The sequence below is a fragment of the Postia placenta genome (genome assembly GCF_002117355.1).
Source record: "Postia placenta MAD-698-R-SB12 unplaced genomic scaffold POSPLAscaffold_1, whole genome shotgun sequence".
Lineage (NCBI taxonomy): Eukaryota > Fungi > Basidiomycota > Agaricomycetes > Polyporales > Adustoporiaceae > Rhodonia > Rhodonia placenta.
In genome coordinates this window covers 1,414,810-1,438,212 of record NW_020169832.1, presented here as the reverse complement: position 1 = coordinate 1,438,212, position 23,403 = coordinate 1,414,810, and the positions used below count along the sequence as shown (strand labels likewise).

Sequence of the window (23,403 nt, the reverse complement as noted above, 5' to 3'; positions counted from 1 at the left end):
AAGCGTAGAGCAACTTGATTGCGAAAAAGAGCTCGGCTCTGGTGTAAGACATACCAACAGTGAGCCAAGTACAAATGTCTGTCTCTCCGGGAGAGCTGGACATGTGCTGGAGGTCTGGGGGTGCATTAAAATTGCTCTGAAGGTCAGGATTTTATAGATTGCATGCTAAGTATGCCTTTCAAGAGTGCGCGCACAGGGCGTTGACAGCGATGCATGGAGGGTTGCTAAACAGGTGACATATGTCTTGTAAAGCTAGAAACACACCAGTAGTAGGCTATTAGACTGACTCACCAGGTGGGCGAAGAACACAAGGCTACAGGTAGACAACCATAGCGTGCGTGATGCTCGAGCGCAGAGAATAGACCAAGGAAAGACCTATGGGTTAAGGGACACACCAAAAATGATACCGGGCCCTCCCTAGTATCCACTTTGACCCAACACAGTCACTCCGACACGAACAGATGCTTGCATTCGCGGGCGAAAACAATCCTGCATCCAGAAGGGAGTGGCGGAGCTGACAACAGTCACGCATGGACAGATTGCAATATTATTGGTATCAGGCCCTCCGGGGCGACGAGCAGAGTCAAACGCAGCAAGAATCAAGGCTATACGATGAGTATTTCGAGAGATATCCGTGTTCTCAGTTCGAGGTGCTCAGAGCGACGCGAGGCGCGAAATCTATGTGTGTTTGGCCCGACTGACAGGTTGAGTGATAACGGCAATAATCCATGACGAGGTTGACTGGGCTGCAAATCGCACTCATTCCAGGACGTAGCACAAGGAGTAACGACCCCATCCACTCATCTAGCAGACTAGAGATTCTATCGGTAGTCACTGGTATTGTTACAGAGCGTACAGTTGAGCTGCATCGTGCGTCATCCTGTAAAGTTTTGTCCTTGCTTGAGTTGCGCTGACTCTCTAACATTGATTGAACATTTCAAATGGCACATAATCCATCATCCGCCAGCATGGATGTCGCAATTCCAGAGGTAACACTCGTGAATGCAACGGAGTTGCTTAAGTGTGCGATCAAGAAGCTGCAGGAAGAGATGGCAGGTATGAGGTATGTTCTCTATTTTAATGTGCATACCACGCTACTGGTGCTGATTCCACTGCGGGACAGTTCACAATTGGTGCGTTACATTGTCATGCCTCGCAGTCTCACGTCTTCATATGAATCGTCTCAGTTACGGGAGAATGAAGCGCGACTCGCGTCGTGCTGTGCGGACATAAGAGTGTATTTGAATGAGGAGTGTCCCGTGAATCGCTGTCCTCTCAAGATCCTCGGGTCCATCTTCGTACTATCCCTTACATCGTCACCGGGGCGCATAGGTCTAGAGGAACCAAAGTCGTATTGGCCTCCAGTAACCGACAAAGTGGCTGCGTCGATTGGGCTCATGCAGGTTTGTCGGTATTGGCGCGACGTGGTCGTTGTCACACCAGGTCTATGGAACACCTTACGAGATAGAAGCGGTCGATTCCAAGCCGTCTTTCTACAGCGTTGTGGGGACATGCCCCTCGATGTCCTTGTGGCGGGACACCCATCTCGTGCCCTGATATCACTGTTGCAATCCAGGCGTCACCGTGTACGGTCGCTGCAATTAGAACATTTCAAGGTGAAATACAGTCACTTATTGGACGACCTCGAACCAGAATTAGAGACCCTAGCTCTCGTCATACCTCGTCGCGGATGGGATGATAAACCCCCCTGGAGTTTCGACTACGGTCTCTTCGATTGCCACAGAGTTCTGCTATCGGATCTAGTTCGCCTACTGGGTGAATGTCCTATTCTAGAGGACCTCGTTATCGCTTCGCATATTCATGGAAGTACACATCCAACACGCGTGGCCCCTTTGCCGAGGTTGCGGAGACTCGCAGTAGCTTGGTTTGAGGATCATACCTTTGCGGCATTCCTCTCTCATATTGAGATGGCACCCACCACTGCCGTGCGAATCCAACTCCACGGTGCTCTGCGAGACAGCCCCCTCTTTCATGCCCTGAAGGGAATACCCGTGATGCAGTCTGTTTCACGGTTACTACTAGGAACGTCATTGGACAGGTATTCGTTTATGGCGGTAGGTCCAACGGCCGGAGTTCGCTTCAACGCTCGCATGGACAGCATAGGATCATTGCTCAACAAGATAGTCCCATGTTTGCCCTTGGATCATATCCAGGAGCTATGGCTCAGGAGTACAATAGGTCAGGACCTCTCGGGGCTATCTTCGCTGCTCCAGCGCATGTCCAGCCTTCGATCCATCTTCGTATGGCAAGGCTTCGATTTACGCGAGGTCATCACAGCGTTGACGAGGCGAGATGAGGTTGACAGTGCTACTCCACCTGCCCTCGGAGTCGTTCACTTGAACAAAATCCACGTCTTTGCCTTACGTGGAGATGCAGCGGAGCACATCCTTGCCACGATAGACGAAGCGTGACGAACAGTGGGCCTCCGAGTGTATGATGTTTTCTTTTTTTCCGGTTTTGTATCCGCTTAGTGTATAATATTGTCATCGCGTATGCCCGCACATTCCTGGGAGAGGAAGTGCCAGTCACCTCCACCACTTACGACAAACTATTCCCATCCGTCCAGTACGTAATTTATGATATCCGTCCACCCATGGAGGTTCCGGCGGTCTGCATGGAGGGCCACTGGCTTTTTCCCTGGCTCCCAACGAGATGACACAAGCAGGGGAACGCATTCTCTGGCTACTGGCACCATCGAGCAAATTCCTCTCCCCAGGGCCTTTGCTAAATATGTATATTCCAAGTGCACTATCGTACGACACCGACACCATAGTCCTTGATGTCTCATCCCTTATCATGATGTCCGGATGTACACTATCACTGTATCACGAACCCGTATGAATAGGATGTTCTTCTAGCATTCTAAAACATGTGGAACACGAAACCAGATAGTCACGGAAGATTCCTGGCAACCCACATCTCTGATACCTTCTCGTCTTCGGGATACATCGTCTTGAGCTCCTCGCTGAGGAGCAACCTGCTCCGACCCTGCTGCTTGTCCTCATGGATTCCCTCGAAATAACGTGAGAATGTGGTGCGACTCTCAAGCATCTGCTTGCAAAGCCCCAGATCGAAAGCCTCTGTTAGGTCCTGCTGTGGGACATCTACTAACACAGTCAGTAAGAGATGAAATGCATTGGCGGGCTTGCTCACATAGTCTGCGGCCGTCGGCGGTGAGAACCCAGTAAAATGGCTGCGACTCCTCATCGCCGGATTTGAACTCTTCTGGCCAGCTCCTCCAACAGACAGGCTATGGATATCAACATCAGCGTGTCATTTACGGCTGGGATTTAACATCAGCAGACGTACATGCCAACCCAGTATGCATCCTAAATACTCGTAGGTCAGATGTTTGACTGCTTGTCCAACGAAGAACATGATGGGCTGCTGCGTCTCGGACCGCCGGTAAACCTTCATGAACTCCTCGTCGAGGTCTATCGTGTTCTTGCACCGATTCTCGAGATCCGAGCGTGCGAAGGGGAGGACGAGGGTGGGCGCAAGCGTGTCCATGAACACCGCGCGCGCATCAAGTGGCTTCGCCTCCATCGCGGACGGTGTCAATCTCATCTCCTGCATCCGGAGCAGCATTGCGGTAGACCACGCATACTCGCACCACGAAAGGCGCTCCAAATGCGCCGATTGCGCCATTCGCTGGTTCCAGCGTACGGCAATCTGAATGTTCGTCACGGCGCGCTGCAGAATAGTCGATATGCGGCACGGACGAACGATGTCCTCAGATAGGTCCTGGGCAAGGCCGAGCTCCTGCAGCATATCGGCGGTCTGCCGGCTCATGAAGACGTGTGGCGAGCTATCGGTGCACACGTCCAAGAGCATCTCGTGCGCATCGGGTTCTGCGGATGTGATATGGCAGAGGACCTTTCCCGGGGCATTTGTCGGAGAGGCCTGGATCCCTAGTCGGCGAGCGATGGACGCGAACATATAGACCTTCGACATGGGGATCGTCTGTCGGTGTCCTTCCTTCATTAATGCATGCGGGAACTGATTCATCAAGTCGTAGAACCCAAAGCCTGCAAATGCATGTAAACGATCTATTACAAAAGTTAAGTAGCTTGTAATCACTTCTGGCATTTTCAAAGCCTGCGCGAAGGAGGAACTTTCTGATCTCAACGCACAGTTGTGCTAGATCGTAATCTGCTGCTTTGGGATCAAGCTGGACATGCAGGTCCGTCAGCGAGTCGCGGCAATCTTCTGCGAATTTGTCAAGCATCCTAGAAATCTGTGAAGGTTTGTGAATAATCATGCATGCTTTCACAAACTTTCTTACCTGTCTCGGCGACTCGTCAAAGAAAGCGGATAGGCCCGCCAAAGCCTCCTCGAAAGTCACCGATTCGTTCTCATTGTCTGGGGTTGAGAAGAGGCGTGCCCAAGTCTTGATTGTATGACATCTAGCAATAATGCCGATAAGTGCTTTGGCCCAATATCTTCTGGACATGACATAAGGTATCTCCTCTTCTGATGCATCCTTCGTACTGGTATCTCCTGGAGCGTCAGAGCGGAAGCAAGCTGGTATGGGTAGCTCTGCCTCCAGTTCCAAGGCGTCGAAGGCATCGAAGGAATACTCGCGCGCAAATAGGCTAGCCTTGTCGTGCCTCCCAGATGGGTTCCTCCTGATCTCGTCCACCAATGCGAGTGCCTTGTGGTCCAGCCCGCGGCGGGCGTAGTACAGTTCCCGCCAGTTGTCCGCAGCCACTTCCCGCCTCTGCACCTCCCGCTCTGCGATGCAGTCGGTGTAGCGTGCGCGATAGTGGCGCATCCAGAGACCAGGCTGACATCCTGCGGCGCGTAGGTAGGAGTTGGCTCGGGAGTAGCTGACGAGCGTCTTCACGCTGAGGTCGGCACGATCGCGCGTCGCGGGCAAGAAGCTAAGGATATGCGTGTGCAGCTCGACCGGCAACCAGGGCCAGGGATCGTTTGCCATGTTGGGGGGCGTGAAGAGGGCGTGGGCGGCGTAATAGCGTGGGCTCAAGCGACAATAAGTAGAAATCGACGACTGCTAGCGATGGCCTGCGGAACTTATACCATCATGATACGTACTGCGCCTAGCGGCGTTTTGAATATATAGTCCGTAAAGAAGGTATAGTGATCCAGAATTCTCGATGAGCGGAGACGTCAGGGTCGGGGTCGAACGTTGAACTTCGTTGAACATGTTTCATGCCGCGTCTGAACCAAATCGACGCTTGCGGTCTTCAGTAAATTACAGCATACTTGTTCTATCCACACGACCTATCCGACGGATTTTGACAAACCAGTTGAGTGAACCCCAGTAGCAGCGGCGGAGCATGCACACGACACCCTGGCGGGCGGAGACACAAATTGCCACCGCGGCGTTATATGTGGATATCCGGAGCTTGCGTAGGTTGAAGGAAGTGTATATCGTTCTGCTCACAGGAGACTAACCGCGGCGCGCGTAACGAACACGCATTCTCATCAAAGTAATCCGATCGACATTCTGAGTTGAGGTACCGGGAGAAGGGAGACATCATTGAACGGAGGGGGCAACGAGACTACGATATGCTCGACTGATTTACATAAAGATATGAAATTCTATCGTCCAAGCAGTGGTCCATAAATGTCTAGTGCTTATCCTCAAAGGGCCTCCTGGTTACCAGACATCCGCTGTAAGTGAACGACGCCGCGACAACGCAGGCGATGAAGGGAGCGAGGGACAATTGCGATGTCAGTGGGCGTCGGCATCCTTGTATCCCCACTTGACGATGCGAGTAGCGCCATCATGCCAGTCCTGGACGCGGCGGCGCGACAGTGTCGAGTACGTCGAGCGGTCCGTCCCGACGAACCCGAGCCCATTCGACTGGATGACAGCATCGAGGAGCACAGGATACCTATCGTATATACCATACGTGTCAAAAACAGCGAGCGGCAGAGAAGCAGAAGCGTCACATACCACCTGCCGTACGTCCGCACCGTCTCCCACGCATCGTGGTCAACTTTTGCCCACCCGAGCGCGGTGACCTCGTCCCACCATGCCTGGTCAGACTCATCACTGGTCATGACGACCCGGGTGTGCGGAATGTCAATGCCCTTGCGCGTGAGCAGCTCGTCTCGGACCTCACTGATCAAACGTCAGCTATTTGACGCTGTGAGCGAAGCGATGAGAACACACTTGACACGCCGCTCGATGACAGAGATCGGTGCGAAGCAGTCCGCTAAATCCATACCAGTGCAGTAATTCCGGAAGTCTCCGTGACGAACATGGATGGCGATGTACTGGTTATGTTCATCGACACTTCATTCAATGATGGGCTAAGATCAGAGGCACACTCACAGGAGGTGTTTCCGCGTCCTCCGGCAAGCCAAAGGCACGACGAACGTATGAAGCTGCGATTGCATCGAGGTCCGGCGTCCACCGTAGATGCTTCCCAACAAATCGCCATGCAGGCGAGTAGTCGAACTCGAATTCCCATGACTACGACCGCAGCATGAAAATGTACGTCCCATGGGAAGGAAGTGTTTGTTCGACTTACCTGCTGTGCACACACATAGTATACATAATCGTAACATAATACTTGCTCGTTTGGGGGCAGAACAGCCTGATGTTGTGGTGATGGCAAGGGCTCGACTAGATTCTTCTCGCGCTCCTCTGGGAAACCAAGGCGGGCGAGAGACCAGAACGTACTATGAGGGTCATGCTCATAGTTTGGGATCATGTGCACCCAATCTGGTGCCCGTGTGTACGAGACGTCTAAAATATGTGTCAGCATAGGCTGAATGTAAAGGAATTATCAACCGACGGCTCACCAAGCCCTAGCCAGCCGGGTACAGCACTCCTGCGTGGGTAATGCTCGTTATACTGCACCGCTTCCCAGACATTCCAGCAGCCAAGATCCTCAACCTCATTGCTGCCAGGATCCTTGACCTCCCGCCATTCCAGGATATCTACGCCTGAATCGCGGATGAACCGTGGGACGTCAAAGACATCACCGAATGGGATGGTCTCGGCATCGCCGCCAATGTGAGATGGTGTGAACATGGCGATAATCGGTACGCGACTGGTAATGATGCCGAGATATATCAGGTTGGCATAGGTCATCACATCGTTGGCTATGTGCAGGAGGCAAAGCAAGTAGTTGGTTAGCTGGGGGGAGGCTTGCACAACCGGAGAACCTACTCCATCCTGCAGATATCCACGACGTGATGTATTGGGTATCATTGCGCAGGTTGTCGCGGAAACGCATGGTGGGAGGACCGAGAACGTAAGGCGAATGGGTTGACGGAGCATTCTCGTCCGTGAGCGACGTCTCAGGTTCCTTGAGTGCTGTCTGCGCGTCGACCTCAGGGACCTGCTGTACCGAGTGTGGGTTCACAGAGAGGATAGACACAGAAGCAAAGATCACAAGCGATGTCGCAGAGAGAGCCGCAAACGCGACAATGAGAAGTCGTCGAAGACGTGAACTCGGGACGTATGAGCTGTATTTCGTGAACGGCGTGGTCGGCGTCTGAGGTGACAATGGCCAGCCGGTGAGGAGCGGCTCACTAGACTCGGTAGACATTGAGCGTTGGTGGAGGTCGCGCTCGTCGCGCATGGCCTCGGTGTCCAACTGCCCATTCATCTCGCGTCGTGAAGCGAGCGGGAAATGAACGGGGGAGACGGTGATTGGGGTGGAATGGCGGCGCCGGAGAGCCTGCACATGTTGGAAATTGGGGAATTGCAGGCGAGCAGACGTTGCCACTCCACATTCTCCTCGCCCCGATGCCATCTCCGGCACGCGGCTTCTCGTGACCGATCACTCGTCACGCTCAATTTGTGCCCCTGTCACGCAGCGCCTCGATCAGACGCTGTATCCGCATCCTTGGGTCGGCCAAGCAGGGCAGCCACCTTCCAAGCATGTCCCTAAGTCGCGTTTTGGGAGGTCAAACGACTTCATGGCCTGGTCTTCGCCGAACAACAGCCTCATGTACGGCCGCTGGACCCTGTCGTGATAGGTGTGTTGTGAGCAGATCGAAGCCGATAACAGGCTCGCCCGCAGTCGCTAGATCAGGTCCCTCGTGCCCGCCTATGTCCGCGCCAACACCCCCTTCTTGCTCCAAGACACGGGATCGGATCTGGAACCCGTTGGAGTTAGATTTCTCCCTATTCGCTCGTCATGAAAATGAGTTGTCATTATCGAAAATTGGCCCCGCTCGCATCTGTCGCCTCATTTGCGGCCTCGGTCCTCGTGTACGCATTGAGTCCAACCTAGCTGTAAGCGGGAGCCGTCCCACGCGCTTCGACTTTGTCCCTCTACGTTACTACCGCCTGTCGGGCTGCAGCACAACCACTTGACTTTTCAGTGACCATGGCCTCCGCGACGAAGAACGACGCTACTTCGCCATGGAAGATTGCAGCGGTGGTATCGTTCTACATGTGCGCCGCGCTTGTGGTAAGTTCGCCGCGCAGATCGTGACGTCCAACATCGTGGCTCACCAACGTCGACTCGCCCTTCGCGGGCATGCTCCACCCACTAGATGGTCTTCGTGTAAGCGGTATCGTCCGGGGGATCCCTTCCACGCTCATCTCCGTATTGCGCAGCAACAAAGCGGTGCTGAACTCGTCGCCAGAGCTGCCCCTGCTCTTCCTCTTCATCCAGCTCGACATTGCGGTCGTGCTCTTGCATGCGGCCGCTCTGCTAACCTCGCGCGTGGAGATACCCAAATTTGACCTCAAGACCGCGCAAAAGCTCACCCCGGTCACGCTCGTCAACGTCATCGGTCTCGTCTTCAACATCCTGTGCCTCCGTGGCGTCGCTGCATCCTTCTTCCAGGTGCGTTTTATGCGGCGTCCTGCAGCCCGCATCGCGGACTGAGCGACCCATCAACTGATGAATACATGTCACGACTTGCACGCAGATTGCACGCGGGCTTGTCTTGCCGCTCACCATTGCAATCTCATCAGCACAAGTCCGCTCGGTGCCCTCATGGCGCGTCATGGGCGCGGCTCTCGCTGTCACGCTCGGCTTCTTCCTCGGGGTTGCACCTGGCGCGCTCTCGACGCTTCTCCCAGACACGAGCAAGCTCGGGATCGTCTACGGCGTGCTGTCCTCGCTATTCATTGCCGTGCACTCGGTGCTGATCAAGGCGTCCCTCCCCTATGCAAACAACAGCACTATCCAACTTGCGTACTGGCAGAATCTGGGCTCGGCGCTCTTCCTGGCGCCTGTGATCCTCCTGCAGGGCGAGACGACCCGGTTCCAGCAGCTGACGCGCCTGCCTGAGTGGAACGGGCATGTCTTCGCGATCGGAAGCATCGTGACTGGCGTCTTTGGGTTCCTCCTATGCGTGGCGGGCCTGCTGAGCATCAAAGTGACCAGCCCGGTCACGCATATGTTCTCCAGCGTACGTCTAGGCCCCCCCTCTTGCCCCGCTCCTATGTGTTGTCTCTGATCTCGATTGACTGTTGGCTGATGACCCGTCCTATATCTCGCCCTATCCTGACTTCTCCTTGATGAACGCGCGATGCAAACAGGCCGCACGCTCCGTCATCCAAACCCTACTCGGCGTCTGGCTCTTTGGTGACATATTGACGACGTGAGTCTCGAGTCCGTTCTTTTCGCGGACCCGGTCCTTTGTCCCTTTAGAGTCTTGCAAGTTCACAGGGGCCGTTTGGCGGCTCGTATACTCCATTGCATTGGGTTTCCGTCCCACGATCTATCCGCTCAATGGCATATCTGACCTGCCATCGCGTTCTATCCCCTATCCAGAAACCGCGCGGCGTCGATTTTCGTTATCACCCTCGGGACCGTCTATTACACCTGGGCCAAGACTGTCGAGTCCGCGCCTCGCCCGAGCCAGGGAGATCGTGACGCCGAGGCGCGCGCCGGTCTCATGGCTCAGGAGGAAGGTTCGGACGACGAGACTAGACTCGAGGAAATTATCCCAGCGTCAGGAGAGAAAAACGAGAAGGGGAGGGTTTAGCCGCAACGGCGAAGGCGGGGTCCAATTGAACGATTTTGGCGAACGACGAGCGACGGACCTCAACGCGTGACGATTGGTTATTGGTGATGGTGAACTCTCGAACCGTGCGTATCGGACAGTACTTTGTATACATAGAAGCTTGTGTGCGACAAGTGTAGGACTGGCGCGCCCTGATTTTGCGCTCGCGATCGGTTAATTTGATCGGTGAATGACTCAGGCACCGTCCCTGTCGAGGTCGAGGTCCCGCTCCTGTATCCCCTGGGTCGAAAAAAATCGGCATGGCCTGAACGTTCATACATTCCAAAGACGAGAAGAGGCATCATCTGAGCTAGAACGGTTCACGAGGGAATGTAGGAAGTTGCCACAAATCGCTGTCGCTGATGTCTACTGACGAGGCTTCTCAAAGGGATCAAGGGTCTGTTCGGCAGCCGTCAAGATCTATGTGAACAATTGCTGTTTGCATCCATCGCCGTTACTAGAACAGGCGGACAAGGCGCGAAGAAAATATCATTTCCGTCAAGCATGTCTTCCCGCCGGTTCTCCGTTGAGTGGAAGCAGTCCAACCGCGAGCTGAGAACGGCCGTAGGCTAGCGACAATGTCCAAGGTTCTTTTCCTCTCAGGGGATACTGTTCTTTCCGATGGCGCCGCATGAGAGACCGTCAGTAGACGCAAGGTTCGCCAATTTAGCAATGGCGCCTCGTTAGCGCTTTCCGAGTCGGGGTTGCGTGTAGACCCATACCAAATTCGGCGGCGCCGTCGACGCCGTTACATCGTGCCCTGACCGATCAGCCGGTACAACATGAGATCGAGGTTGTTTGCGGCGTATCGAGCCCTACAACCTTGCCATACTAGGTTAGACGAGGTCCCTCATAGTCAATACGACTTGTCCTCATGAGAAGCCTCGTGAAAGCTCCTCGGAGTACTGAGCGTGACGTTATCTAGGTACGAAAGAGAGGACGCTTGAAATGGTCCTAGTTGTCTCGTCCCGTCCACAGTGGTCTGAGTAAAACTGGCAGATGCAATATCCGTCAAATTGTTTATGAAGCCGGTGAGGGACCCTAACCCTACCTTAGGGCTGTCTGACAGCCAGTAACGAACCCCTCGGCTATACTGTAGCGCTCCTCTCCACAGTGGCTACGGCAGATCTTCCCTTCCAAGAAATTTAGCTCTGAGACAAATATAGCATTTACGTTGTGTGGCCAATTGAGGGGACTTATGGTCTGAATAGCGCATCGGCTCTAGGCGATCTGACCATGCCGTTACTCCAATTCTTCGGGCCAACGAGAACTTGGAAATGTTCATGATTCTTCGTCCGGTCATCCGGCCGTCACCCCTAACTCCACAAGATTAATGATCTGTGACGCCCTTCGCTCTGATCATGGCATATAACGCCTACCTCAGCCCACGCGCACAGCTCGAACAACCTCGTCCTCCAAAGTCAGCCTCACTATGCTGCCAACGCCGCCGCCACTCACTAGCCAGGAGTACCAGGAGCTCGTCGAGAGTTCCTTCCGCAGCAGCACAGAACACGCACCGAAGACAGCCCGCTATGAGCGCAAAATGGGCGACACCGAGTTGTCGTACTTTCTACCGTCACGACAGTCTGGCGTGAATGATATGTGAGCATCGGTGCCTCGATCTGTATCTGCACGGATTCCGAGCTGAATTGCGCGCGAATGCAGGTATCTTCACCTGGGTTTTCGTGCCCCGGAACGTCTCGTACAGCGGTCACGCGTCCGCATAGTTTGGGCCATCTTGAGACTGCGCCATCCGTTGATGGGCGCTAAAGTTGAGATGAACAACCATGACGACGTGCGCTTCGTGTAAGTCTTGCTGTTTCCGTTTTGATTCTCAATTGATAAGAAGGCCAGGTATGAGGCGCCATTTAGTGCCGATGATAGCCTAGTTGATGCTGATGCCAACCTCGAGTATACATCCGAGACGAAGGATGGTGCGTAGCCAATCAAGCGAGGCATCCTGACGATATACCATGAGCTGACCATTCCTGAAGAACTCATTGATCGATACCTCAATGGGGGACGTACACTTTCAAATGACCGCCTGTCTTACCTCATCGTCTCGCAACCGGCGCACGACACGCTGCCTACGCCACCACGTACACCTTCTCCTTCCAGGGACGCATATCAACAGAACTTTGAATTGACAGTTGTCAATCCTGACGAACGTCAACTCGAGTTGTTAATTTGCGCCATGCACTTCCTGGGCGACGGGATGGCTCTGCATCAATTCGCGAATGACTTCTTCGGATTATTGGGCAGTGGGCAGAGCGATGCTGAGCTTCAGGAAGTCCTCGAAAGGGAGTGGGAGCAAAGATGGAACAGCGACAACCATGGGCTCGCTGAGAGAGGTATTCTCCCGCCATGCCTCGAGGATCGCTTCCCCTCTACAGCAAAAAGATCGACTCATCTCCGTGACGCTGCCGCAGAGGTAGATTTCCAGCTTGCGCAAGCCTCGCTTGTGGGAGGCCAAACATTCCCGCGACGCAAGGATCCAATGCGGCATACGGTTGTGCCAACAATCTCCTTCCCCGAAGCACGCACAAAGGCGATGTTGAAGAAATGCAAGGAACGCGGAGTCAGCATTAGCGCTGCGTTGTTTGCCGTCTGCAATCTCGCATGGGCCAGGGTCGGTGGTGGACGAGCAGAACTGCCTGCAATGATGTATTCGGCGCTCAACATGAGACCATACTTGGCTAAGGCTGAAGCGGATGCGATATGGGACTCGTACTGGTTCCTTGCTATCGGGTATTTCAACGTCATCCTGCCAAACTTCGTCCCTGCAGGAGGCGACGAGAAGACATTCTGGCATCGGGCGCGGCAGGCGAAGTTGCAAAGTGCGAGAGCAGCGAAGAGCAAGTTGGTCGTTTCGCGCGCGAGACGTATGGCCAGAGAGCGAGGCGAGCGTGCCCGCGTGTGGGCCAAGGAAGATGACGAGAAGGAGAAGGGGACATGGGTTCTCCCAAGCCCACCACCATCTGCGTCTCCCGATGCATCGTCCGCACCGTCGATCAAGAATATCTTGCCAAGACGAGACCCTGTGCCGTCGTCAGCCTTGATCGGCCTCTCGCTCTTGGGCAACCTCGATGGGATCTACGCGCATAGGAGCTTCCCTGATATCAAGTTGCATACATTGACGACGGGCTCCCGACAGCGACAAGGCGCGATCCTACTGTTCGGCTATACCTTTCAGCGACGGCTGTGGGTGAGCTTGGGTTATGACCAGAATGGATTCGCGGATGGAATCATAGAAAAGCTCTGGACGGCGATCGAGGGATGCGTCGAGGAGTTCCTTGGTTGATGGACACGGATTTTGTCGTGAAGAACTTATTTGGACCAAACATAGGGCTATTTTCTCTGGACTCGCTCGCGTTATGAACGATGTAGTGTTTTCCCGCTACCAGCTCATTGTAGTCAGTTTGACGGACGATCTATCAAACACATACCTTTGTACAACAGTGAGAGCTACTTCTGAGCGTCAGATGTCATGCAATGCAGTCTATATGTAAATGCCAAAGGTAGTACTTGAAAACATGAATGCGTCGACTGAAGAAGTGACCATGTTTTAGATGTCAACTCGAGAGGAACACGTCTGTGAGGCCCATCCCTGATCGATGATCCCTGAGCTTGAATCACGATCGCGTCTGTCACACTTGTAACAGCCCGTGTATAACGTGACGTACAGTAACTTTCTGGCACCCTCAAACAAGGTGGCGACTTCTTCGGCGCGACCATGTCTACGGCAGCATTTGCTGCGACCATCCCCCGCGCAAGTTCGACCGCGCCACACAGATCCTCCGCATACACCCCGCAGGCGTCTCAGCCGAGACCAAACACCACTGACGATTACGAACGTGAGTACACCGACTCCGCCAGTCCAATCCCTCGAGCTCAGTCATGTCCCGCGCCAGGATGGTATACCGAAGCATCACCTTCAAATCGCATGCTCCTGTCGCTGCGATCAGAAATAGACTCAGAGATCTCTTGGGCTCTTGATAGACTATGCAGACTATGCAACAACGAGCAGTTTCTCCTGCGTGCTATCCCGGGACTGACAGACGCGCTTTTCGAATGGCCTGTCTGGTATGTCGAGGTAGGCTCGGCTCAACTCACACCGCCAGCAACCTTGTTTTCTCTTCCCCCGGAATGGGACAGAAAGCGGCGGCACGCCCTGGAATCGCTCTTCATTCTGCGGAATGCTGCAATCAACGAACCGAACGCGCAAGAGCTCTCACAGCATCGACGAACTCGGCCTCTCATCTTGCTAGCTTTGCATTATATACCACCGACCACTGATGCGAACTCAGAATTCATAATGTATATCATCGAGATACTGCAGGCCATCTCTCCCACTCTAATTTTGCCGCCTCCCGACGCACCTAATCTTGCCAACCCGATGTCCCCGTTGCGAGACATCGCGGGGAAGTCTACAAATCGCTCTCTCATCGTCGCCGCTTTGACGACACTCAATCTACTCTTGTCAAATCCAGCCAACGTCGTTCACCTGACAGAAGACTCACCTGCTCTGGACGCAGCAGTCAGATATCTCCCCTTGTTTTCCGACAAGGCCCTTGTGGAGGCTTCTATGAATTATCTGTACGCGCACCTTTCCCATCCGCCAATGACCAAGGCCTTCCTCCTTCATCCACGAATGCCAGGTACTCTCAGGGTCTTAGTATCGTTGCTCCTCTCTGAACAGGTGGAGGAAACTGTGGCCTTGGACATCAGCGGATCGGTCCAGACTGTCCCTGCACAGACGGTCGCCGTTAAGGATCATGAGCTGACGCATGAGGAGATGGACAGACTGGTCGGTTTATCAGAACCTCAGCGGTGCTATGAATGGTAGAAATGATATTTTGATGATCGACCCCAGACGTCTGACGCAGTCCGTTCAGGATGAGAACGATGTTCCTGGCCAAGCCCGAGGGCGAATTGACACAAGTTGATTTTTGGAACTTGTACAAGGACGCCTTCACGCCCTACCAAGATCGGTATCAACTGCTTGTTGCGTCGGATGTCATCAAGAATGTCAATCTCGTTTTCCCTCAAGCGCAGGCAATGGTCCTTCCAGGTCCGCCACAACGATTCGTTGTGCGTGGTGTCGATCGACGGAAAGATCGATCAGCTTTCGAACAACTCAGATGTCGCTGGGATACATCACCATGTGACGCTGGGCCGTTCGGGACAACAAGTGAGCTCTACGAACATGTCTTATTTCAGCACATCAACCCGTACGAGGGCACCCATGTTCCATGTCAATGGGCGTCATGTCCACATCCTCCACTTGAAAAAGCGCATATGCGCGGACATGTTCTCACCCATCTGCCTAATGCTGAGCCCCCTCCCCGCGATATGTACCAAACTACATTGATCACCTTACCCTCCCCGAACTACCCATACCCTATGACCGACCCAACAACGCGTCCTCCTCCGCCTCCCCGTTCTACCACGATCTCCTACAAGCGTCCAATCGTCGATCCATCTTCAGCCGCTTTGACGGCGCTCCTCTGCATCCGTGTGCTCTTCCGTGCATCCTTTGCATCGTCAGACGCTGCACCGCGTGCAGACGAAGACCACTTTGGCTTCCCGGGTATCGTGGAGGAGACAGAGGATTCCGAAAGCGCGAAACAAATAAGTGCCGGAAATGAGCAAGAGCGGGAGGGCCAACGGAGAGGGAGGAAGGCTTTCATTTCGGTGAGGAACCTCATGGAAGGCGTGAGATTACGGGACGAAGCGTTGATGGGATGGATCACGGAGATGGTGGACGCGGGGATCACTGGGACGACATGACACTCGCAAGGTTTCTGGACGACGTTGCACGTCCTTGGAATCACCTCTCGTATGCTCGCCGGAGACATTTATCCATCGAGGACGGAGGCGTCTACATATCAAAATCAGCGGCGTCAAATCTCACGGTGGGTTCGTGTTGTTGCTACTTTCTCTTTCGCGGATGTAGAACAGAATAGTGCATCAATGTGTCATTGAGGGCGATCAATGTCCCGTGTAATCTGAACGCGCGGGTGGGATACGTCCGATGCTGCGCATCAAATTGTATGTCCGTCTCGACCTCGATCACTGAGTCGTGTCTCTACCTTCGACCTCGATCGTTAGCCGAAAGAGAGCCCGATCTACCTGCTCGATGTCGCTGCTCTCTTCGCGACGAGACTCTTTGTCGTCGAAGTTCGTGGCGACATACAACAGGCTATTCCATGTGAGCAGGCAGTCCCACCTGAAGCAACGCCCCTGAGTACGATCTCATGTGAACCCTCCCAGGGCCTTGCGCCCGAGCAGATTGCGCCCAACCAAGATGCAGCCAGGTTCTGGTCTACTCTGCTTGAACTCGAGGTAGAATCAGAGTTCCTTTCAGCTCGTCTGAGCGAGACCAAGAAGGAGGAATGCCTGGGACCTCTCAAGGTGCGCGCTATCCCGACGTCGGGCGAGTCTTCCCACTCAACGAAGACATCCTGCGTAGTAGTCAATCTTGAATGGTATTATACTTGCATGTTTGCACTATGCAACTACGGCGTCTATGGATGACGTGAAGAAGGCTCATGCCGTGGAAACGCTCTCGATCGCAAGCCGCTGTCTCCTGCGGAAGAACCTCACGGGATGGGAGGTCATGGAGATCTTCGCGGGAGGAGTGCACGAGAGCGACAAAGTGTTCAATGTATGTCTGGTAATGCACGCCTCCTCATCGCCAGTCTGAAGTCCTTCAGGACCTCACAGCAATGATTAGTGACATCTTGAGTGATGCTGCTGCTCCAGGTACGGTTCTCCTATCTCGTAGACACGGCCTGCAACTCATGACGGGAAAATATTTACTCAAGCCAGTCTACGCCATCAAGTGCTGCAGCTAGCAGTCATTCTCGTCGCGGGAATCAGCCAGCTTAGTCCAGGGGCCTACTTCCTACGGCGCGACCTCTTTCCCTGCATTGTCACTGTATGCGCACCATATCATGATCGCGCTAAGTACGGTTGCTCATTTCAAAATTTGCATGGCAGATTATCACGTCTCTAGAGACGGAACAGTTCACATTCGAAGCGGCTCTGCTCCTGGCTTTGCTGGCCAACTTTCATAAATCCGATGCGGCTAAATTGAACCCATACCTCCGCCGCATACGGGAAACGCAGGATGATGCGTTAATGCACAAAGTCTGCTGGGCATCCAACTTTGCTGCAGACGCTGTGGCTAAGTAAATTATGACGTATGTTTGACAGATCGTAACGAGATTGATGCGTTTTCTATAGATCGTATCAGAGCATATTTGACGACTCTCCACCGACGCTTGGAACCACGTTCGGCTCATTGTTATTTTCTCTGAGACCCGACCGCGCTCTGGCAGCCACCCCGGTTGATCCTCCACGAGAGCTGTTCAAGAACCAGTGAGTAAAGCTTCTTAATTCATTTACTGCATTGGTCGGCTCATGGGACCAGACCAATTGAAGCCTGTGTTATTTTACTACCCATCTTCGAGTTTCTGAGCATCAATACCACGTTCCAAACCATTTTCGTGGAGCCCATGGGCGCGGCAGCAGACAAAAGCTCGCGGCTCGCACCCTTGCCGTACACATCGTTAACGCTGTCCTCATATCTACTGACACATGCATCATCTACGCATGCCCCGCGGGCGATTGCATATGCCAATTTGGCTTTGAATCTATTGCTTGTCATGGTGGAGAGCGATATCATCATGGACGCCTTCTGCCACACGACAGATGCGAGCATCAGGCTATGCCGTCAGGTACGTGATAGTCGTCCACTGTCTTCCCATCTTATCTAGAAGACGCTATAGAGACTGCCGCTGCTGCCACTATCCCCACCGCGGGCGCCGATATGCGCGCTGTTGGACTGCAGCGTCTTATGGTTACGACACAACTTACACAAGCGTCTCGAAGTGTATGCGTACATGTGCGTAACGGGGTGGCTCGGGGGTGTCGCTGCAGATGATACTGATATGTCCGGACAGAAAATGCGTCAGAATTTGTTATCGAGTGCTGTGGTATTTGCAAAGAGAGCGCCTTCGGCTGGGTGCGTGTGCCGTTCGGGGAATGGGTCAGAATATGCTCATTTTGAATCAGAGTACCATTGGCAAGAGCTGTGGAAGGCGTTGATTGGCTTGCTTGATTTCCTGGCCAATAAAGTGGACGTTCTCATTACGACAGGCGGCATCGAGCAACTCATCCAGGAGGTGAGGGGTTCTTCTCGGGAATCTTGTCTTAGTCGTTCTTACTGTTCTCCAGACAGTCCTTGTACTCGACCTAGCTTTATGTCATTCATCGGCAATTTTGCCTAGTGCGCAGGCTATACATGAGCTGATTGTATGTCACGCCATTTCTATCTCCTTCACGTCATTCGGGGCTGAACACGCTACAGTATGAAGTAGTACGCTCTGCGGCTGTCTTCCAAAAGCAACAAGTACTGCTGGAGAAGTTGGCCTTGCCCAAGTCTGCTTTCCGGGAGGGGGAGAATACTGCAACAGATGCTCTGGCAAATATTCACGTAGTGACGATCCATTACGAGGTCAAGATCAGAAATGCGGGGGCCACGACTGCAAGTCGCGCCCTCCGTGTCCTCTCAAAAGAGGTTGAGCATGACGGCCTCAATTACGGAAAAGACTTGCATATCGAGAAGCCGCCGTGAGTATCTTCGTGCATGACATTATTGATTGTAAGACCTGATACCAACCTTGCATGTTCGTAGGAAACAAGCGGACGACGTCATCGCGTTTATTCGGTATGCTTACATGGATGGCATGTCCCTTATGCCATAGGAAAGGATTGTGGGATGAACAGTCATGTTGCTATCCCACATCATCGTTCTGCTCGCACACTCGGTAGAATCTCGTTGGATTTGCAGTGTCGGGGGAAATATCTATCATGATCTATCTATGCAGAATTTAGTGTATTCTACAGCGAGAAAGTTGAGATGAAATTTACGCAATGTAAGATGCCTTGGTCGTTGGACCTTCAGGAATGTCATCAATAGGTTGGTGGCGCGTCATTCAGCGAGTGAATATATATGGCTGTGGATGTTCCATATTTGGATGGAGGCGGGCTCTGGCCCTCGGAGAGGCGACGGAACCGAGTCAAATGAAGGTGAAAAATGTTTTTCACATCAAGCGCTGGTCTTCCTCCGCTATAGCCGCGTCCGTTCGCTTTACGTAGCGACTGATATTCGCAGATCGCTGGATTAGCGTGCATCAGCAGCTGGTGTTGCGAGCTTCATGGTGTGAGAATGTCTCAGGAAGCCTAGCAGTTGAGTTGTGGACCGAAAACAAGCATGGGTGCGGTGGGGTGGCCGGGGTGGAGAGAGGCGACTCGGGAAACGGGGCCGTTTGATGAAGCGCTTATAAGGGCGGGAGGATGTCTGGCCATCGTCTGTGACGGCGTCGATAAGCCTGCGCCATGTCCCGTTACTCGGTGAATGGCTCGGTGAATACACGATTTTTCATATCTTCCCACTCATGGGACCGCGGTCCCCTCAACCTCCTCTCTCGCCTCCTCTCGGCAGGTAAGGAGGAACCTCCTTGCTCCCTATGGCGGTCCTTCGCTATGCTGCACGTCTTTCGCGCCCTCGCCCGACGTTAGGCTCATTGACGCGGGCTGGTCTTACATGGGACCTCACACGCCGGTGTCTCGCGACAGCGCACTCTCCGTCGTCGCTGTTGTCTCCGCTGGACACGTTCACTGACAGACATGTTGGTCCTGACGAGCGTGAGGTCTCGCATATGCTCTCGCAGTTGGGATACGAGTCCATGGACGCGTTCGTCGCGGCGACGGTGCCCTCGAAAATCAGGGTTGCGTCGGCTGCAGTGAGCAATGAGTCCATTCCTTCTCTCAGCGAGTCCGAACTGCACCGTCGGGCACGCGAGCTCGGGAAGTTGAACACGCCCGTCAAGAGCTACATCGGTATGGGATACCACAACGCTGTGGTACCTCCTGTCATTCTACGAAACGTATGTGGGCAAATGTTCGTGCTTGATGGACACATGTGAACAGAGATGTGTTCCCCTAGATCATGGAAAGCCCGGCTTGGTACACTCCATATACTCCTTACCAGCCTGAGATTGCCCAAGGTAAATAGCCTATAGGACCGCCTGTGGAGCAAATTCTCATCTCATAACTAACAGGTCGCCTGGAGTCACTGGTCAACTATCAGACGATGATTATGTCTCTTACGGCCATGGACATAGCGAATGCGTCCCTCCTCGATGAAGCAACCGCAGCCGCGGAGGGTATGGTCATGGCATTCATAGCGGCAAATCAGAAGAAGCGCACCTTCCTAGTCGATTCGGGTGTCTCACCGCAGACCCTAGCCGTCCTTCGGACCCGCGCAAAGGGCTTTGGTATCCATCTTGTCATAGGGGATGTTTTCTCAGCCCTCAAGGACGAGGCAATCTCGTCGGACCTCTGTGGTGTGCTCGTGCAGTACCCAGATGTCAATGGTGATATCAAGGACTTTGGCAGTATTGCGGACACGGTGCACGGTGCCGGCGCGCTCTTGGTTTGCGCGAGCGACCTCCTGGCTCTTACTATGCTCAAACCACCCGGCGAGTGGGGTGCGGACATCGCTCTCGGTAACTCTGCTCGGTTTGGAGTGCCCGCTGGCTATGGTGGTCCGCACGGCGCATTCTTCGCATGCACGGACAAACTGAAGCGGAAGATGCCTGGAAGGCTCATTGGTCGTAGCAAGGATGCTCAGGGCAATCCGGCATACAGATTGGCACTACAAAGTGGGTTAGATTCTTGCGGAAGTTGCACAGTTGAACTCACATAGACATCTCAGCTCGGGAACAACACATCCGGCGTGAAAAGGCAACTAGCAACATCTGCACCAGTCAGGCGCTCCTCGCCAACATGGCTGCTATGTATGCTGTCTACCACGGCCCCGTCGGTCTCAAGCGCATCGCGGAGAAGGTCAGCGCACTGACCCAGATCCTGAAGTCACTGGTCGAGAAACACGGTTACAAGGCTACCAACGCGAACTTCTTCGACACCCTCACGTTCGATGTCACTGGTGCCGTCAAGGACGCGGACGCTGTGCACGCGTCCGCCCTGGCCTCCGGAATCAACCTTCGCAAAGTGGACGAGAAGCACGTTGGCGTGACCCTTGACGAGAGCGTCTCTGCCGAGGATGTCGTGTCGCTTGCCAACGTCTTCGCGTCCGCCGCCTCCGGGTCTCCCGTGTCCGCATCTGACCTCGCGCTCCCGGCCTCGCTCGCGCTGCCCGCCGCCCTGCAGCGCACGTCGGGCTACCTCCCGCACCCGGTCTTCAACGCGCACCACTCGGAGACGGAGATGCTGCGCTACATTTACCACCTGCAGGGCAAGGACCTGGGCCTCGTCCACGCGATGATCCCGCTCGGGAGCTGCACGATGAAGCTGAACAGCACGAGCAGCATGATCCCGCTCACGTGGCCCGAGTTTGGCGGCGTGCACCCGTTCGCGCCGACGGACCAGGTGAAGGGCTATGCGCAGGTGATCAAGGTGGGTTGCGTCGGGGACACGGACACGGCAGCTTGAGCGGTGCGCTGACGGCTTGTATAGGAGCTTGAAGAGGACCTGTGCAAGATCACTGGTTTCCATGCGTGCTCCGTGCAGCCCAACTCCGGTGCTGCTGGAGAGTACGCAGGTCTTTCGGTCATTAGGGCTTACCACGAGTCGCGTGGAGAGGGGCATCGTGACATCTGTCTCATTCCCGTCAGCGCACACGGAACAAACCCTGCTGTGAGTAAATAGCTCATTTCGGAGACCGATATTTGACTGTCTAACCATTCATGACAGTCCGCGGTCATGGCTGGTCTCAAAGTCGTCCCTATCAAGACTCACGCGGACGGCAACTTGGACCTGGATGATCTCAAGGCGAAGGCGGAGAAGCACAAGGACAAGCTTGCAGCATTCATGGTTAGTAGCGTTGCCCCTGAGGCAAGAGACTATGCTAAAGCCTAGCCCAGATCACGTACCCTTCTACATTCGGTGTCTTCGAGGACGGTGTTGCGGACGTATGTCATGCCCACTCCGGACATGGTCCCCGGACTCACGCTGCTGTATCTAGGCTTGCAAGATCATCCACGACAATGGGGGTCAGGTTTACCTCGATGGTATGTAGCATGCCATTAGAGTGTTGTGCTGCGCTAACATGTCTATAGGTGCGAATCTGAATGCCCAGATTGGTGTGACTAACCCTGCTACTTGCGGCGGCGATGTTTGCCATATGAACTTGCACAAGACTTTCGCCATGTACGTGCACCGTGAGAAGAAACTTGAATCATGACTGACACCCCGTTCTACAGTCCGCATGGAGGGGGTGGTCCCGGTGTTGGGTCAGTGGCAGCGTTGAATGCCTTCAACAGTAGCTGACTTTGCCGGTGTACAGCCCTATTTGTGTTGCAGAGCATCTAGCACCCTTCCTCCCCGGTCATCCCGTCGTCCCGACGGGCGGTTCCCAGGCCATCGATGCGGTGGCTGCTGCACCTTACGGCAGTGCATCCATCCTTCTCATCTCCTGGGCATACATCAAGATGCTCGGCGGTGACGGTCTGTCTACCGCGTCGAAGGTGGCACTCCTGAATGCGAACTACATGGCACACCGTCTGTCCGAGCATTACACCTTGCGTTACAAGAACGGCAACGGTCGTGTCGCGCACGAGCTGCTCATTGACCTCGCCGAGTTTGACAAGGCCGCGGGTTTGAAGGTGACAGACTTCGCGAAGCGACTGCAGGTGTGTCCTTCGCATTTTCATGACGTAGGCAACATGAACTGACTCCGTCGAAGGACTACGGTTTCCACCCACCTACCTGTTCTTGGCCCATTTCGACATGTATGCTTATCGAGCCCACCGAGTCAGAATCGCTGGAAGAAATTGACAGGTACGGATACCCTTTCTCTTGGTGAGCTCCTGCTCACTTGTCTATTCAGATTCTGCGATGCAATGATCCAAATTCGTCGAGAGGCAGAGGACGTTATCACCGGCAAGCAGCCGAAGGATAACAATGTCCTGAAGAACGCACCCCATCCCATCTCTGTGATTGTACTGCCAGAAGACCAATGGAACCGGTACGTCACCGCCTCCGCCTTGTGTCCAGATACATTCACTGACTGCCCGCAGCCCGTATTCCCGTCAAACGGCTGCATTCCCGGTACCTTGGCTCCTAGAGAGGAAGTTCTGGCCTACTGTGTCCCGAGTCGATGATGGTGAGTACTTTGTCCTCACATATGAATGCCGTGCTGCAACTCACTTGCTTGTGTTGTGATAGCCTACGGCGACCTGAACCTCATCGTAAGTGCTACTCTATGCCGCTTCTGGCTTGTGCTGAAATGCGCTGGCATAGTGCGACTGTCCGTCTGTCGAGGAATCAGCTTCATCGAACGTATAACCAGTCTGGAAGGCTGGGTGGAGGATTCATTGCATAGATAGTCCTAGATTGCGCTGC

At 54.0% G+C, this 23,403-nt stretch overlaps 8 protein-coding genes across 8 annotated transcripts; 6 read left to right on the top strand and 2 right to left on the bottom strand.

The window, feature by feature from the left end:
• Positions 1–530: 530 nt before the first annotated feature.
• POSPLADRAFT_1128149 (hypothetical protein) lies at positions 531–1,557 on the top strand (the record flags this gene model as incomplete). Its single annotated transcript, XM_024483710.1, has 5 exons — positions 531–682; positions 737–870; positions 988–1,063; positions 1,160–1,403; positions 1,444–1,557. 5 exons carry the CDS (start codon positions 531–533, stop codon positions 1,555–1,557), a joined length of 720 nt encoding a protein of 239 aa, XP_024344056.1.
• A 1,181-nt stretch (positions 1,558–2,738) lies between these two features.
• POSPLADRAFT_1164567 (hypothetical protein) lies at positions 2,739–4,960 on the bottom strand (the record flags this gene model as incomplete). Its single annotated transcript, XM_024487835.1, has 5 exons — positions 2,739–3,125; positions 3,175–3,271; positions 3,331–4,049; positions 4,102–4,258; positions 4,307–4,960. 5 exons carry the CDS (start codon positions 4,958–4,960, stop codon positions 2,914–2,916), a joined length of 1,839 nt encoding a protein of 612 aa, XP_024344055.1. The 3' UTR covers positions 2,739–2,913.
• A 551-nt stretch (positions 4,961–5,511) lies between these two features.
• POSPLADRAFT_1164565 (hypothetical protein) lies at positions 5,512–7,757 on the bottom strand (the record flags this gene model as incomplete). The annotated part of the gene is made up of 7 exons (XM_024487834.1): positions 5,512–5,882; positions 5,945–6,112; positions 6,164–6,267; positions 6,326–6,466; positions 6,525–6,742; positions 6,799–7,101; positions 7,169–7,757. The coding sequence occupies 7 exons, from the start codon at positions 7,755–7,757 to the stop codon at positions 5,720–5,722; spliced, it is 1,686 nt and encodes a 561-aa protein (XP_024344054.1). The 3' UTR covers positions 5,512–5,719.
• Positions 7,758–8,336: 579 nt separating this feature from the next.
• POSPLADRAFT_1176023 (hypothetical protein) lies at positions 8,337–10,139 on the top strand (the record flags this gene model as incomplete). Its single annotated transcript, XM_024488390.1, has 6 exons — positions 8,337–8,420; positions 8,506–8,516; positions 8,570–8,801; positions 8,887–9,372; positions 9,503–9,564; positions 9,738–10,139. 6 exons carry the CDS (start codon positions 8,337–8,339, stop codon positions 9,949–9,951), a joined length of 1,089 nt encoding a protein of 362 aa, XP_024344053.1. The 3' UTR covers positions 9,952–10,139.
• Positions 10,140–11,460: 1,321 nt separating this feature from the next.
• On the top strand, positions 11,461–13,526 carry POSPLADRAFT_1164561 (hypothetical protein). Its single transcript, XM_024487833.1, has 4 exons — positions 11,461–11,571; positions 11,635–11,775; positions 11,824–11,903; positions 11,964–13,526. Exons 1-4 carry the CDS (start codon positions 11,513–11,515, stop codon positions 13,268–13,270), a joined length of 1,587 nt encoding a protein of 528 aa, XP_024344052.1. The 5' UTR covers positions 11,461–11,512; the 3' UTR covers positions 13,271–13,526.
• Positions 13,527–13,702: 176 nt separating this feature from the next.
• POSPLADRAFT_1176019 (hypothetical protein) lies at positions 13,703–16,012 on the top strand (the record flags this gene model as incomplete). Its single annotated transcript, XM_024488389.1, has 3 exons — positions 13,703–13,823; positions 13,881–14,811; positions 14,865–16,012. 3 exons carry the CDS (start codon positions 13,703–13,705, stop codon positions 15,757–15,759), a joined length of 1,947 nt encoding a protein of 648 aa, XP_024344051.1. The 3' UTR covers positions 15,760–16,012.
• Positions 16,013–16,108: 96 nt separating this feature from the next.
• Positions 16,109–18,740, top strand: POSPLADRAFT_1051407 (hypothetical protein; the record flags this gene model as incomplete). The annotated part of the gene is made up of 14 exons (XM_024480162.1): positions 16,109–16,180; positions 16,243–16,383; positions 16,445–16,636; positions 16,686–16,734; positions 16,797–16,909; positions 16,972–17,162; positions 17,218–17,352; positions 17,405–17,711; positions 17,763–17,878; positions 17,937–17,998; positions 18,049–18,158; positions 18,211–18,288; positions 18,344–18,606; positions 18,671–18,740. The coding sequence occupies 14 exons, from the start codon at positions 16,109–16,111 to the stop codon at positions 18,738–18,740; spliced, it is 1,899 nt and encodes a 632-aa protein (XP_024344050.1).
• Positions 18,741–19,374: 634 nt separating this feature from the next.
• On the top strand, positions 19,375–23,223 carry POSPLADRAFT_1128698 (hypothetical protein; the record flags this gene model as incomplete). Its single annotated transcript, XM_024483762.1, has 15 exons — positions 19,375–19,480; positions 19,615–19,925; positions 19,985–20,045; positions 20,100–20,702; positions 20,756–21,456; positions 21,517–21,696; positions 21,754–21,873; positions 21,924–21,971; positions 22,025–22,070; positions 22,119–22,209; positions 22,263–22,292; positions 22,346–22,691; positions 22,745–22,839; positions 22,889–23,026; positions 23,079–23,223. 15 exons carry the CDS (start codon positions 19,375–19,377, stop codon positions 23,221–23,223), a joined length of 3,021 nt encoding a protein of 1,006 aa, XP_024344049.1.
• Between the last annotated feature and the right edge of the window lie 180 nt (positions 23,224–23,403).

Bases quoted from the DNA above. Each gene is read 5' to 3' on its own strand.
- POSPLADRAFT_1164561 (XM_024487833.1), top strand. From the start codon at position 11,513: ATGGGCGACACCGAGTTGTCGTACTTTCTACCGTCACGACAGTCTGGC. The intron at 11,572-11,634 runs GTGAGCATCGGT...GCGCGAATGCAG, and splicing joins CAGTCTGGCGTGAATGATAT to GTATCTTCACCTGGGTTTTC. The intron at 11,904-11,963 runs GTGCGTAGCCAA...CCATTCCTGAAG, and splicing joins TACATCCGAGACGAAGGATG to AACTCATTGATCGATACCTC.